Raw genomic sequence first — 15,301 nt, 5'->3', positions numbered from 1 at the left:
CACACCAGGCCAGTAAAGGGGACAGGCGTCCAACTGGGACTGGGCTTTTTATTTGAAGTTTTAGGGTACACAGTGGTGGTTCCATTTCACTGTGAGATAATCTTTTAGCTTTGAAGATTCCTTACTCACTTCATGTTAAACCACCAGAAAGCAACACATCAACTTTTGCATGTTGAATTAAACCCACAAACCAGCAGTTTCTCTAATACTGTTTTATTATTTTTTCACATTTTTATTGACATAAGTCAAGTCTCCAAGGCATTTGTAAACAGTGTGTCCACAAATCTATATTTAGCCTCATCAGTGTAGCCTTTCAGTCTGTCAAAATGTCCTTTTGAAATAAATACAATACTGATAAAAAGAAGAATGTAAACTCAAAATATTCTAACCTACATCTGCCTTTAGGGGCAGATCCAGATCAATATCACTACATGAAACGACTTGCACAACACATGGAGGTAAACGGCTCCTTTTTCTCAAAGGAGAGGTGAAAGGAGCAGGAGGAGGATTAAAAACTAGTGACGCAGTAAAATCCTGGAGCTGGTGTCTGTGGATGCAGAGAAAATCAACGTGAAGATGAAATACTGAGACCACCAGCGTGATTTGAAATCTCATAACCGCAGAGTGTTTTTTTTGTATTCATTCATGGCTAAAATACTTAAAACTGTGTGTCCCGAGTTTCAGGATACTTTGAGCCTTTAAATCTAGTCAAAACACATTCTGTCTGAAACACTGCAATTTTTCAGCTTAATTTCTGCTCAATTAGACAAAAAGATCATTTTGAGACGCCATATGAGAAGAAATAAACGTGTGTAAAGGGAAATAAGGACATTATTAGTATGGTAGGTCAGTAAAAAAAATCATTTGGATTGGTGGAGACAAAAAAAAAAACATTGCATGAAATAGTTGGGTATTTTGACACTGCAGGAGTAAATGTGAAGTGACTCTGGCCCGCATCCAGCTGCCAGATTTTAGAGGTGCAGAACTCGGGCCAGTGATTGTCTTTGACCATCATTCAACAGCAGTCAGTATTAAGCAACAAATTTAAAAATACATGAACCATGTTTTTAAGTAGCTGATGAAATCAGTAGAAACCCTAAGATTTTGAAGTAGCTAATCAGGAAGGTGGACTCAACATTTCATCCTCTCAGCGACACCAGCTGAACCGGAGCGTCACATACACAAACTGAAACAGCAGATCAAAAGTTTGAAACGTAGGCACAGAGAAACGGAACGTGAGCGGGCGGACGAGTATCTCGGTGCTCTACTAACACTACACAGATCCACACTGGAGTTGGGTTGTGATTTGTTGTTCTCGCTTTACATGTAAATGGAATGTTTTTTGTGTTTCTACTCTAGTCTATTGTCTCTGCTGTGGGGAGTGCTGAAACCATGCGTCAAGTTTTCTTCTTCTGCACTGCTTTTCGGCAGGTGTAGGATGATCACAGACACATTCCCTCCTTTTGCGTCCCACAGACTCTTCTACAGCGTGCGTCTGACAGACCGGCTTATTTGCGATTACTGTCATCTTGAAAGTTCATTTACATACCACAAAAAACCCCATCTCAAATCCATCAAAACATCTCTCCTGTTACAATTGTTATTTTACATTTGAGACTTTTTTTCCTTCTGTCTGAAAAACCTGGCAGGTCATTTGACAACACTTGAAGTCACTTCCTGAAATCCTAAAGGACTCTTCTGTCTGCTGCACAGTAAATTAGGTTTTTGGCCCTCACAGTATAGATTTTTAACAGACCAATTGTTCAATTTAAAACCTCATGTACATCAAAAGATGGCATCGATTGGTCAGATTTTTACTTATTCTTATTCAGATTATGAAATCAGGAATCCAATTTAATTTTACTTATAAGACTTATTATCCAGGCATAATAACCCCCCCAAACATTACCAATGCCAGTTTGTAGATTGGCTAATTTCCTTTATCTTATGTGATGGTGAATTTAATATTTTTGAGTTTTGGATTGTTAGTGAAACAAACAAAAAAACTGAGATGATGGACATGTTTCAATATTTTACGACATTTTGTACACAAACGATTATTTGATTAATCAAGAAAACAAGTGGCATATTAATAATAATGAAAATAATTGTTAGTTGCATCAGTGTAACAACAACATTAAAAACTGGAGGTGTGGCACGTTTATATTCCTTAAATTACGTTATTGAAAACATTTTGCTTAGGTATTGGTACCATTAAATAGTATGATTTAGCATTTATAAGCACTATATAAACATTGAATAAATGGTTTGTAACACTATAATGTAGTCCTAAGAAGCGGTAAGGACATTTTGTTTATTCAGTTATTTCTATAACAGCTCCTATATATCTAGATTGCTTACAAATGGGGAATTTGAGTATAGTGTTGTTTTTTGGTCAGGTTTAACTCTACAAAAGAGTGTGTGTAAACAAATGACCTGCTGGGTTTTCCAGTTTGAACTAGAGCTTAAACGATTGGTCAAAGATTCCCTGGTTCCAGGTTGTTAACTTTTTTATTCTTCTATGGTTGTAAATTGAATACATTTGGATTTCAGATGAATGGTTGGACCAAAACTGTTTTTTTATGACATCAACATCGACATTTTATACACAAAACTATTAATCCAGAAAATAAGATGAATTCATAATGAAAATAGTACAGCGCTAGTGTGAACAATATCCACGTAATCGAAAGTCTCAAATGTAAAAATACTGATTGCATGAGATAAAAGCTGTTTCTAACCCAGCAACACTTTTTCAAGTTAACATACCATTTTGTCTCACAACAACCAATCACAAATATCTGTCCTCTTTCTCTTGCACTAGTCTGGGACATGATGTTTGTGGATAAACTGGCTTCCTGTCTCTACATGCTGTTCCATATGTACCCAGCAGGTGTCCTCGAGGGACAGCAACTGACTGTCAAGCAACACTGCCTTGTTTTTTATATATATATATATATATATATAACACTGAACCTGCACAGGCTGCAGACAGTCCCAAAAATTGTGTTAATTCATTATGGGGGAGGGGCGGGGCATCAGCGACACACACTGCTGTAACACTGCCTGTCATGAGCTAGGAGGCTGCTCTTTTAGGAATTAAGTGGATTATTAAGAAATAATACTGCTTTAAGTTGTTAAAAAATGCATACCGTGTTACTCCAGTTCTTATAGCTCAGAAATGCCTTGGACTAACCCTTTAAAATGTCACGTGAGTTTCTAACCCTAATCAAAACAACCACAGTGGAAGCAAATTATCGCCATAATAATTTGATTCTTATGAGTAATCTATGTATCTAACTGTGAAATGGAACCATTAGTGAACAATGGTGCTATTTCAAAAGCAACATATTTTTTCTTTTTATTTGTTTCAAAATGAAAAGTTTCAAATACTCAAAACTAAAAATTGTAACTAGATTTTTTTAATTAGGTTAGATTAAGGTCAAAATCCAGTTGCTCAAAGTAGGAGACGGAAATTCAAAGTACAATTTTTTTGATGAACAATGAACATCCGGGCTGCCATTACTGCTCAAATAAAAGCTTAAATCGCACCATGTGAAAAAACCTTTTTGAAATTTGAAAGAGGGGAAATCAAACCACAGTAATTCAAATAGACGGTTTTCTAATAAACCGTTTCACTGCTGTAAATTCAGTGGCAAACTTAAGTATTCACCAGTGCTTCCACTTCAGTTTGGTATTCAGTTGCTTTTAAAATTACAATTATGGCATTTCTTTGCTTAGATGCTAATAACTTTCACTATTTCACCAACTAACTGATTTTAGAATAAGATTTAAATGTGGTTGACTGAAACAACTTGAAAACTAAAACGCATAATTTCTCCCTGCTTTCTTTAAGTACAATTCTCCTCTTCAAAATGCCAGACTGACTACAAGATTAGAGGACATTAACGTGACACCCGCAATAAAAGTCATCTAATCTGGTCCAGTTTGTCAGTAATTGAGTCCCAGACATCTCATTTACTTTAAATAATAAAATCCTTGTCATTGTTTGGGGACTGCTCTGTTGCTCAAACGATTAGGCAACCGACAGAAATTTAATCAACAACATTTTTGATAAGTGACTAAACGCTTAAGTCATTTATCGAACACAACATTAAACATTTAATAGTTTCAGCTTCTCAAATGTGAGCATCTGTTTGATTTGGATGTCACCTTGGGCTCAGAGAAATTGTGATGGGCAGTTTTTCCACAGTTTCTTTTTAGAGCAAGCAATTAATTGATTAATTTCAAAGAAGAATCAGTCCATTTATAGATGAGGAAAACAATCATTAGCTACAGCTCGACAGTGACCAGTTGCCTTCTCTGTACTTTCCCAGTGATTTTGCTAAATTTCTAAACTTTTCAAAACCCTGAAACTGTCTTTTTACTTTCCACACTAACCTGCATGTATGAAAACAGTTATCCGGTGTGGAACCCTGAACTGCAAATCCTATTCTTTCAGACAAGAAGGTCCAAATATCACTGGGACTACTGTTTAACAATGTACCAACATTTCGCAGAGCAAGATCCAAGATTCATCCATAAATTCACCAGCAGCTTTCATTTCCGGAGCTGACGAAGAAAAGACGACTACACTATGACCTCTACGTGGTCGACTACTTGTCTACCTACATGTTCAGTACAAATGTTGGCGTTACTGTTGGTAAATGATTGGCTGGATCTCTCATTGAGCCTGGTAAGTAGTAAGAAATACAGTCTGTCAAGAAGGTCTATCTCAGTTGTAAACCTCTCCAAGCATAGTTTTTCCTTTCCAAATTCTTCCAGACCCGTGGAGGACCCCGGTGACTCGTCCAGCCAGGAATGTGTCAGATGGAAAATGCAGATCCTGTTCTTTTTAGGTTAAACCACTAAACAGGGTGGCAGTCAGGAGGGAAACGGCTCGGATGTATGGATGCATTGTATGGAGCTGGCAAAAGCCAAACAATCCGACTTCCAGCGGTAATACTACGTGTCATTGTGTCAGAGGAGCAACAAAAGGCTTTGCATTGGACAGGAATGCATTCTGTGCGTGCCAAGCTGCTTAGCCCAGTGACCTGTTGTCCAGTTGGGTTCTTTTCAAGTGTTTTTAACCCTAAAAAACAACCAAAAAGAGCAAAAAAATGGACGCTAAACAATGTTTTTCAAATAGCACCATGCCATCGGTTTCCAGTTCTTAACACTTAGTTGCAGTGTATCACATTTCCATAGGGGTTTTTTTGTTCCGTGAGAGCGCTGATATGCAGTGTCCGGAAAACAAAAGTCGCTCGTTTATGCTGAAGAAATAAAATCACACATGAAGAAGCAGCACACAGATGCGAGTTGAAGCAGGAGGGGCAAAGCTGAGGTATCTGTTCAGGTGACTTATTTCTACAGGTTGACCACAGTCAGAGGGACGTCCAGTGTGTTTGCACATTTACTGTACATGTGAGGACCATGGTGACAGAAGGCACATTTTGCCAAGGTGGGGGTGGGGGGTGGGGGGTGGGAGGGTCAAGCGGGCTTTATGAGCGATGAACTCTCCTCCATCCAACGTGGGGAAGCTAAGCCTTTGTCCGCTTGCTGCGCCGGCTGGTACATCACAAAGAAAGCACCCGGCCGCTTTCAATATTTTCCACAAACAAAATTTTTTGTGTCAGAGGAAGGTTGGCTGGTTGGTCACCAAATTACACTTTTCATCTTTTGACCACAGATCTGGAGGTCCACAATAAATCAGTACCTCCAATTGATGGTTTTTGGGGTGGTGCAGATAAAACTTAAAAGCCACTCTGAGAGTTTTATGAGATGAGATGAGAGCAGGACCTCCACATGATGATTGGTGCAGCTGAAATACAGCTGACTGGATTTCAGAATAAAAGAGATGTCAGTGGGTGTGACCCGCCTCTTCAGCCACCCCGTTCTGAAACTCAGACTCGGACTGACACGTGTTCCAGCGAGCGGGCCGATGTAGGGGGAGGCGGCGCTGCAGTTGACGGCGTGGCCGCAGGGGGGGGAGTTATTGCTTTAAGCTCGTTGCCGGGGCAACTTTGGGTGCTGACACCACGGTTGAGGGCGCCGGCACGGAGCGGAGCGTGAGAGGGCAGAGAGTTGGGGTCGGTTCGGGGGATGTTGACGGGACAGGAGCGGGTGCGCGCATGGCCCTTGTGGCCGCCCGGGTGACAGACCAGGTTGCCCACAGTGTCAACGGGCGACAGGTGGCGCTTGAGCCAGCGCTCCACCCGCTCCTCCTTGTACTTGATGGAGTACCAGGTGAGGAAGATGAAGAAGAAGCCGAGGAACTTGAGGCTGGCGGCGAGGCCAAAGTAGACAAAACGCAGGGAGGTGACATCGTACTCCCAGCAGGAGCCGTGGACGCCGCAGTCCTGCTGCCACAACATGCAGGTGGTGTCGATGACAGCGCCGAAGTAAATGGGTGTCGGGATGTAGGCTGAGTGGAGAAGAGAGGGAAAAGATGGGAGAAAAGGAAGACATGACAGAGGAAGGAGGAGAGAAAGGAGGTAAAGCGGCAAGAGAAGGGGACAGATAGGCCAGAGAAGTGAGGGAAGACACAGTATGAAAGGAAAGTCAAGAAGAAGAGAGGAAACTCGTGAGCAGAGAAATCACCATGGAATTTAATCACACTAAGAAAATCTGAACTATAAGTCCAAACCCTAACCTTATCAAACTTGTTTGTGAGAAACAGATGAAAATAAAAATGATGAAATATCCTATTCTGGCGCCAGAAACACAGGGTCATACAATTACCATAATGCAAAGCGGCTTTTATTTCCCTCTCAGCCTGGTTAATGCACATATCTTTAAAACTCTACACCCCCAGATTGTATCTGTTTTCTGACTGATTTATACTGACAGCAGCTTTCTGGGCGTCCGATGTATCAAATCCAATTTACCACCATAGTCCTTATAGATGTTGAGGCATTAAAAGACAGCATCTTGTTTCCCCAACGCTAAATCAGCCCCTCGGTCAGCAGTCACAGAATGTGCAGTGCATTTACAATCAATGCGTTTAGCTGACGCTCTTATCCTCCTCTGTACAGCTGCACTGACTCTTCAGAGAACTGCTGATATTCAACCTTTTCATGTCAATATACGCTGAACAAAATCATGAACATAACATTTTTGTTTTTGCCCCCATTCATCATGAGCTGAACTCAAAGAGCTAAGATTTTCTCTATTTACACAAAAGGCCTGTTTGAAAATGTGCAGTTTCATTGTACTGGGGGTTCCAGGGGAGTCCAGGAACCAGTCAGTATCTGGTGTGACCACTATTTGCCTCACATAGAGTTGATCAGGTTCTGAAATGTTGGTCCACTCCTCTTCAATGGCTGTGCAAAGTTGCAGTCAGGTTGAGACCCCGATGAGGTCCACGAGCATGCAGATGAGCTTCCCACAGACAGTTCCTGACAGTTTGTGCAGAAATTCTTTGGTTATGCAAACTGATTGTTACAGCAGCTGTCCGGGTGGCTGGTCTCAGGATGTGGAGGTTCTGGGCTGGTGTGGTTACACGTGGTCTGCGTTTGTCAGGCCGGTTGGATGTACCGCCAAATTCTCTGAACCGCCTTTGAAGACGGCTTATGGTAGAGAAATGAACATTCAATTCACGGACAACAGCCCTGCTGGACATTCCTGCAGTCAGAATGCCAATTGCATGTTCCCTCAAAACTTGCGACATCGAGTGGCCTTTTATTGTGGCCAGCCTAATACCCATGCTGTCTGATCAGCATCTTGATATGCCACACCTGTGAGGTGGATGGATTATCTCGGCAAAGGAGAAGTGCTCACAATATCTGAGAGAAATAGGCCTTTTGTGTACATCAAGAAAGTCTTAGATCTTGGAGTTCAGCTCATCATAAATGGGGGCAAAAACAAAAGTGTTGCGTTTATAATTTTTCTCATTGTATTTTTTTCCCCCCATGGTGACAGCTTTTTGTCAACTCACCGAGAGTCCTGAGGAGAACAAACTGCATGCCCAGAGCAAACGGCCTTTCCTGTTCAGCTACAGACCTGAAAGACACAAAACCACACAGAAAAAGAGACTGAGGAACATAGTTATAACAGGGGATGATGTGAACCAAATGAAATAACTGTTACTTGTCGTTTTGAACTACATGGACAGCCAGGTGAACGGGATTTACCACATAAAACAATAAAAAGTTGCGAAGCCGTTTGTGTTACACCAAAAACTTTCCCGTTAAAAAATGATCCTGTACACAAGACATACAGACATCTAAACTGAAACACTAATACAAAACCACATTAAATATGACATGGTTGTACATAAAAATGAGACATAATTGCAGCCTAAGAAAAAAAAGGACACTTTTGTCTTTATATCATACTGCCTTTAACTGTAAAAACAAGCGATAATCATGTATAAGATTATGAATTATTTTTTATCTCAGGTAACTGTCCAATCAGTCCAGCAGCTTGTACTTCTTCTTTCTACATCTTAAAAACCAAAAACATGAGTCAGAAGAGACGGGTAAGCAAAGTCATGCTTGGTAGAGCATTAATTCTAATGTGATTAAATTTAGTTCCTGTATGTGTAAGGTTTCCTGAATTTGGGGACTCAACAAATGGACCACTGCACCAATCTCCAGCAGGATTGGCTTAATATTTCTTAAAATATATACATATGGCATCAGAACACTTTTAAAGATGCCATAATTACAAACAAATTCCACACTTCTGTGTATGTAAAACCAACCATTTCAGACAGATTTTGGACAGCTTGGACAGGGGTTTAGTGAAGAGGAAGAATTTAGTTGCAGACTTTATAAATGATGATATGTTTTAATTTGCTGCTAGAGACCAACTTGTTTGGACAGGAGTAGAAATAAAAATGTTTATATTTAAATGGGGGGTGGTGATGGCGCAATGGACAAGACACATGCCTTTGGTGTGAGAGACCTGGGTTCAATCCCCCACATCCACCATTGTGTCCGTGAGCGTGCAACCTCTGACATATATAGCAATTGTAAGTCGCTTTGGATAAAAGCGTCAGCTAAATGAATAAATGTAAATGTAAATTCAGACAATAATGAATTCCAAATATAAGGCAATATTTAAAAGCTTTAGAGCCAGAAATGAAGAGAGAAGATGATCCTGCTGGCAAACAATCATCATGTCATGATTACTTTTGATGAGTATTGCCCATATATGGATTCTCTAGAAAAATGTCAGCCCATATTATCACGTTAACCTTGACAATGAGTGTAAAACAAACTGGTCATACCTGAGGGTGACGATGATGGCGGAGGGCTGGGCGCAGGCAGTGATGAGCGTGACGATGAAGAGGAAGACGAGGAAGGGTATGAGGGTGCTGCAGGTGCGGTCACACTTCCCCGACACGGCATAGCCATTCTCGTTTAGGTAGGTCTTGACGATGACGAGCTGCAGCTGATTGCTGCCCTGTCCGCTTGACGACGGCGTGATGACCTGCCGGCTCTGGACACAGGCGCAGTCTGAGTAGTTACGAATCTGGAGGGTAGTTAGGCATATGTATAGAGTTTTAGGCACTTTGACTTCAACATCATCAAGCCTCTCTCTGCTTCTTCTCACAAAATTATTTTCATAGCTTCTTCCTAGTTTGTAAACCAGAATAGAAATGTTAGATGTGTAACAGCTTGATATTTGAATAAGGGGACTTAAATCGTAGCTGTACAACGGTATCAGCCCGTCCCGGTTATCCACTGTATCCGTCTCTTAACTACAGACTGTACAAAAGAAGTGGCCGTAGTCACCGTGACATCACTCATTGGTTAGTGGACTGCTGATCTGAGGCCTCAAGTTTGGTATTTTGTCCTTCGCTATCCTGTTTTTTTGGGGGGGAACCAGAAGTGATCATATTTGGATAAGAGGGTGGACCTACAAGGGGACACCCATTACTACGCCTGGCAGGTCACGTGGTAGCGACTTGTCAATTGCAAGGTAGCCATGCCCTAAAGCATACGCTGCTTTATCGTCTATTTTGCTCTAAATAGGACCACAATTTACTAAATGAACATCATGCTGTGTTGAAGAAGACTTGAAACTAGCTACTGAGACCATACACCTGGAAAGTGTTTACTGAGGTAATAAATTAAGTAAGAATTATTAATTTTCTCTGTCACTTCTACAACCCCAATTCCAATGAAGTTGGGACATTGTGTAAAACGTAAATACAAACAGAATATAATGATTTCAATTGAATGCACCACAAAGACAAGATATTTAATGTTCAAACTGATATACTTTATTGTTTTTTGCAAATATTTACTTACTTTAAATTTGATGCCTGCAACATGTTCCAAAAAAGCTGCGACAGGTGCATGTTTACGTCTGTGTTACATCACCTTTCCTTTTAACAACACTCAATAAGCGTTTGAGAACTGAGGACACTAACTGTTGAAGCTTTGTAGGTGGAATTCTTTCCCATTCTTGCTTGATGTACAACTTCAGTTGCTCAACAGTCTGGGGTCTCTGTTGTCGTATTTTGCACCACTCATTTTCAATGGGAGACAGGTCTGGACTGTCTAGTACCCGCACTCTTTTACTACGAAGCCACGCAGTTGTAACACGTGCAGAATGTGGCATGGCATCGTCTTGCTGAAATAGACAGGGACGTCCCTGAAAAAGACGTTGCTTGGATGGCAGCATATGTTGCTCCAAAACCTGTATGTACCTTTCAGCATTAATAGTGCTTCACAGATGTGCAAGTTCCCCATGCCATGGGCACTAACACCCCCCCATACCGTCACAGATGCTGGCTTTTGAACTTTGTGCTGATAGCAATACGGATGGTCCTCTTTGGCCCGGAGGACACGATGTCCATAATTTCCAAAAACAATTTGCAATGTGGACAGCACACTTTTCCACTTTGCGTCAGTCCATCTCGGATGAGCTCTGGTCCAGAGAAGCCGGCGGCGTTTCTGGGTGTTGTTGATATATGGCTTTCGCTTTGCAAGGTAGAGTTTTAACTCGCACTTGTTGATGTAGCAACGAACTGTGTTAACTGACAATGGTTTTCTGAAGTGTTCCTGAGCCCATGTGGTAATATCCTTTACACATTGATGTCGGTTTTTAATGCAGAGGGATCGAAGGTCACAGCCATTCAATGTTGGTTTTTGGACTTGCCGCTTACGTGCAGAGATTTCTCCAGATTCTCTGAATCTTCTGATGATATTATGGACCGTAGATGATGAAATCCCTAAATTCCTTGCAATTGTAAGTTGAGAAACGTTGTTCTAAAACTGTTGGGCTATTTGCTCACGCAGTTGTTCACAGAGTGGTGAACCTCGCCCCATCCTTGCTTGTGAATGACTGAGCCTTTCGGGGATGCTCCTTTTATACCCAATCATGACACTCACCTGTTTCCAGTTAACCTGTTCACTTGTGGAATGTTCCAAACAGGTGTTTTTTGAAAGGCATCAAATTTAAAAGTGAGTGAATATTTGCAAAACACATCAGTCTGAACATTAAATATCTTGTCTATGTAGTGTATTAAATTGAATATAGGTTGAAAAGGATTTGCAAATGAATGTATTTTGGTTTTACCCAACATCCCAACTTCATTGGAATTGGGATTATATAAAATCGCACTTCTTTTTGCAGCCAGTGAAGTCGCCCCCTGCTGGCTGTTAGAAAGAACGCAGATTTAAGGCACTTCGAATTGGCTTCACTTTTCAGGCCTGGAGGTTCTGGCTTACTCTTACCCCGGTGCTGTCGTTGCCCACGCTGCTGCAGCCAGCAAGGCAGGGGTTGAAGTACGTGATGCCATCAGAGCCACAGACTGGAGCGTACTCGTGGATTTTACAGCCGCAGTTCACATTACAACCTCCGGTCAGGTTCCTCTGGGTCATGGTGAGGGTCGGTCTGGAGAGAGAAAATATGCAGCAGCTTTTTAGGCTTTGCATTTTTAAAACTCGACAATATCAAAAGGAAAGAACAGAAAAATTAAGAAGACAACAAAAGAGCATTAAAGAAACAAAACCAAAGATGAACAGTGGAGGGCAAGAAGGACCAATAGACGACACGAGAGAATTCAAGAGGGCGGTCAGCCAAAGATCCTCTCTTCCAAGCTGTCCTTGGACGTTTTCCATCGTTGCCATGTAATCGCTCTCAGGGACGCTCCGTCCCAAAGACAACGCCTCCGTTTACTGGCTTGTTATTTGTTATCCCGCACGGATCTGAACACTTGCTTCCTCCCTGAACTCAGCCACAGATGGGGTGATAAAAATTACCGCTGACGCTGTCACACCGGAAAATGATTTAATACGAGAGAGGCCACACTACAGTCAGCTAACAGCTGTCTCTAATATAAGTGCTTTGCAAGACCCTGTGTACTCCTGGAATCAATGAGACCTGACAGGAGTGACCCCAAGGGAGGTCATTAAGATGGCTAAAGAATAAAAAAACACCGTCTACCTTTAGACCTCTTTAATCTGTGCCAAAAGAACAAACAAAACTTACGTCCATCAAAAACCACAGATGGGTACATTTGTGGGCATCAACATTTGATAGCTCCTTTCTTTACATGGCACCAGCCAATGCAGGGTGGTGTCTGGCTGTCACAGAAAAACCGGCCAACTACAATCAGCAGATGTTAGTGGATGATCATGATGAGAGCTGCTTTGGTGTATTTCGGCCAAAAGTTAATTACAGTTTTACTGTAGTTGATGTTTTTCTTTTCTGTTCTGTCAAAATTTATGACACTGAAACGTGACCAAAACATGTGCATTATAGAAGTTTGTGGCAAGAGTGTGGACAAATGTAATTGATTTTTTCGTACCAAAGGTTTGATTATGTTTGCTTTACATCTGGCATATCAATAAGTACGCTAGTCAGATCATTGTTACAAGGATGACAACATCATTTGTTTTTGCCATCGAAAGTCTGAGTGTGGTTCTCAGCAGCTCTCAAACTGGAGGCAATAGTGATTTGGATGGGTACTATTTTCAGCAATAATCCATTTTTGGTACTCTCATTGGTATTCTATTCTTTCTTGATTAATCAATTAGTCATTTTGTCAATAAAATGTTATATGCCCATAAAACTTTTCGAGTGGCCTTTTATTGTGGCCAGCCTAAGGCACACCTGTGCAATACCCATGCTGGGAAGGTGACCTCTTCAAAATGCTTGTTTTGTTGAACTGAACCCCCAAAAATGTTCATTTAAATATCATTTATGACCAATTTGAGCAGCAAAGGTTTTGTATTTTTTCTTGCAAAATGACTGAACCAATAATCAATTATCAAAATAGTTGCCAATTAATTATCAGTAATCAATTAACCAACTAACTGTTTCACCTCTGAACCTGAGAACATAGCTGGTGAACTGGATCCGTCGTTCTACTCACAGCAGGATGTGTTGCAAAAGATTACAGGCCGAGATAACTCATAATATACATTATAAAACAATATTTTGTAGTAAAATACTAAACATTATATAGCTGGCAAATAAATTCAATAAGATAACAACCGATTTGTAAAGTGTTCCCGATGTGAGGGTTTGCTGCTTTTGTGCTGTCACTACAGTTAGAGAAAACAAGATTTCACAGAGGTGAAATCATCAGGAAAATTGCCTTTTCTGACATTTTGCAGACAAAACAATTTATTACTTTTTTAATGAAAAGAATTTTTAGTTGAAGTCCTAAAATATTACTATTATACTATTTCTACTATATAAATGTTTTGTCTGACTGCAGCCAGTTACCACAGTGACCTCTTATCACTGTCTGCAACTATTTTCATGTGCTGTGCTGTACTTGAATTGAAAAAATTGTGTTTCCTGTTGTGTTGCTGCATCCATTGGTTAAACAGATAGAGTAACCAGCCTTAACCCTTACAAATGGTTCAGAACGCAGCAGCACGTCTGGTTTTTGATCAGCCCAAAAGGACTCATGTAACTCCATTACTCAGTGACCTCCACTGGCTCCCCGTGGCCTCCAGAATCAAATTCAAGTCACTAATGCTGCATACAGAGTGACTACTGGGTCTGCACCCATCTACCTAAACTCCATAATACAAACTTACGGCTATTCTCATCTGTGACACCACGATGGTGGAACAAGCTACCACACGCCATCAGAGCAGGGGCGTCCCTCTCTAACTTCAAGAAGCTCTTGAACACTCATCTCTTCCGAGAACACTTACTCTTATAACACCTCTAACCCCTAACCTCTAATATGCACTTCCTGTGCTTCTCTTCTTCTGTCCCCTACAATGATCTTGTATTGATTGCACTTTTTTTTACCTTCCCCAGGTATTTACCCCATTGATGTGATATTTACTGTGAGCTCTTACTAATACTTATTGCTGCTCTTACTAGTATGTATGGTCAGTTGCAGATCTGTATTTGATGCTCTGTTGATGCTTGTATGTTGTTCCTCAAATGTAAGTCGCCTTGGATAAAAGCGTCAAACTGCACAAAGCTTGATTTGAGATGAGTATAGGAAAAGATCTTACCTACACATCGGAAGCCCAGAAGGAAATGTAAAGCTTTACAGCATGTTTAATGGTAGTTAACCACTTTTTAAACAAATAGCATTTAGCTCACGAGGTCTTTTAACGTTTAGACGACGCAAACAAGACTAAGAACAAATATCAATACACTAGAATCCAGAAACCCGGTCCTACTCACAACCTTTACATTAACGAGTTGGGGAAGACGTCGCCTTTCTTTGAGGATATCCATCAGGTTACAGCAGAGGAGTGTGTTTAACTGGCTTAGACAAAGACAGACAGACAAAAAGGCCGACAAAGGACAGAGAGATGATGTTACAATGGACTCCAAGGCTTCTCACTCTCTCTTTCAGACTCTTTCATAATTCTGTTTGTCTCTGTGGGTGTTTTACTCTTCCTTCGCAGTGTATCCTTTTGTTTAATTTTTAGCTCTGTCTGCTTGTTCTCTCCTGTCTTTATCGCTACCTTCCTTCTATCCTTTACCCTTTGAGTGTGTTTTGCATAACTGTGGAAACGCAAATGAACCACTCGACACACAGTGGAAATTCAATGACGTGGTTCTACTCCTCAGCAGTGACGCATGACAACCCGCCACTTGCCTAAATTTCACCCACCCCACCTCCAAGCTCCTCACCCGGTGGTGTAGGGGATATTGATTCCTCCCAGGTTGATGCTGTCGCAGCCCACGATGAACAGCGTGGAGAAGCAGAGAAGAGAGACGCCGCTGCAGATCATGGCCAGCTTGGCTGACTCGCGAGCTCCTAGCTTCAGCTTCTTAATGATGTAGCCGCCCAGGACGATGCCCACGCCAGCGCTGGGCACGATGATCACACCTGGGGGGGGGGGGGGGGGGGGGGGGGGGA

The 15,301-nt window shown here is 41.4% G+C and overlaps 1 protein-coding gene across 5 annotated transcripts in view; it reads right to left on the bottom strand.

The window, feature by feature from the left end:
- The window catches only part of LOC123972128 (solute carrier organic anion transporter family member 5A1-like), a 56,234-nt gene that overhangs the window by 5,038 nt on the left and 35,895 nt on the right, over positions 1–15,301 (bottom strand). For 4 of the 5 annotated variants that reach the window (XM_046051390.1, XM_046051391.1, XM_046051393.1 and 1 more), the window contains 5 exons: positions 15,073–15,271; positions 11,691–11,850; positions 9,233–9,477; positions 7,937–8,001; positions 198–6,424 (listed from right to left, as the gene is read on the bottom strand). In XM_046051390.1, the coding sequence (XP_045907346.1) occupies positions 5,904–6,424; positions 7,937–8,001; positions 9,233–9,477; positions 11,691–11,850; positions 15,073–15,271 (1,190 nt within the window). In that variant the 3' untranslated portion in view covers positions 198–5,903. Of the gene's footprint in view, positions 1–197; positions 6,425–7,936; positions 8,002–9,232; positions 9,478–11,690; positions 11,851–15,072; positions 15,272–15,301 lie in introns of those variants that run through there. The other variant, XM_046051394.1, reaches the window with a different exon arrangement.

This window comes from Micropterus dolomieu, linkage group LG06, assembly GCF_021292245.1.
Source record: "Micropterus dolomieu isolate WLL.071019.BEF.003 ecotype Adirondacks linkage group LG06, ASM2129224v1, whole genome shotgun sequence".
Lineage (NCBI taxonomy): Eukaryota > Metazoa > Chordata > Actinopteri > Centrarchiformes > Centrarchidae > Micropterus > Micropterus dolomieu.
Note: the sequence above shows the minus strand (reverse complement) of the source record. Positions and strands in the feature narration are given on the sequence as shown.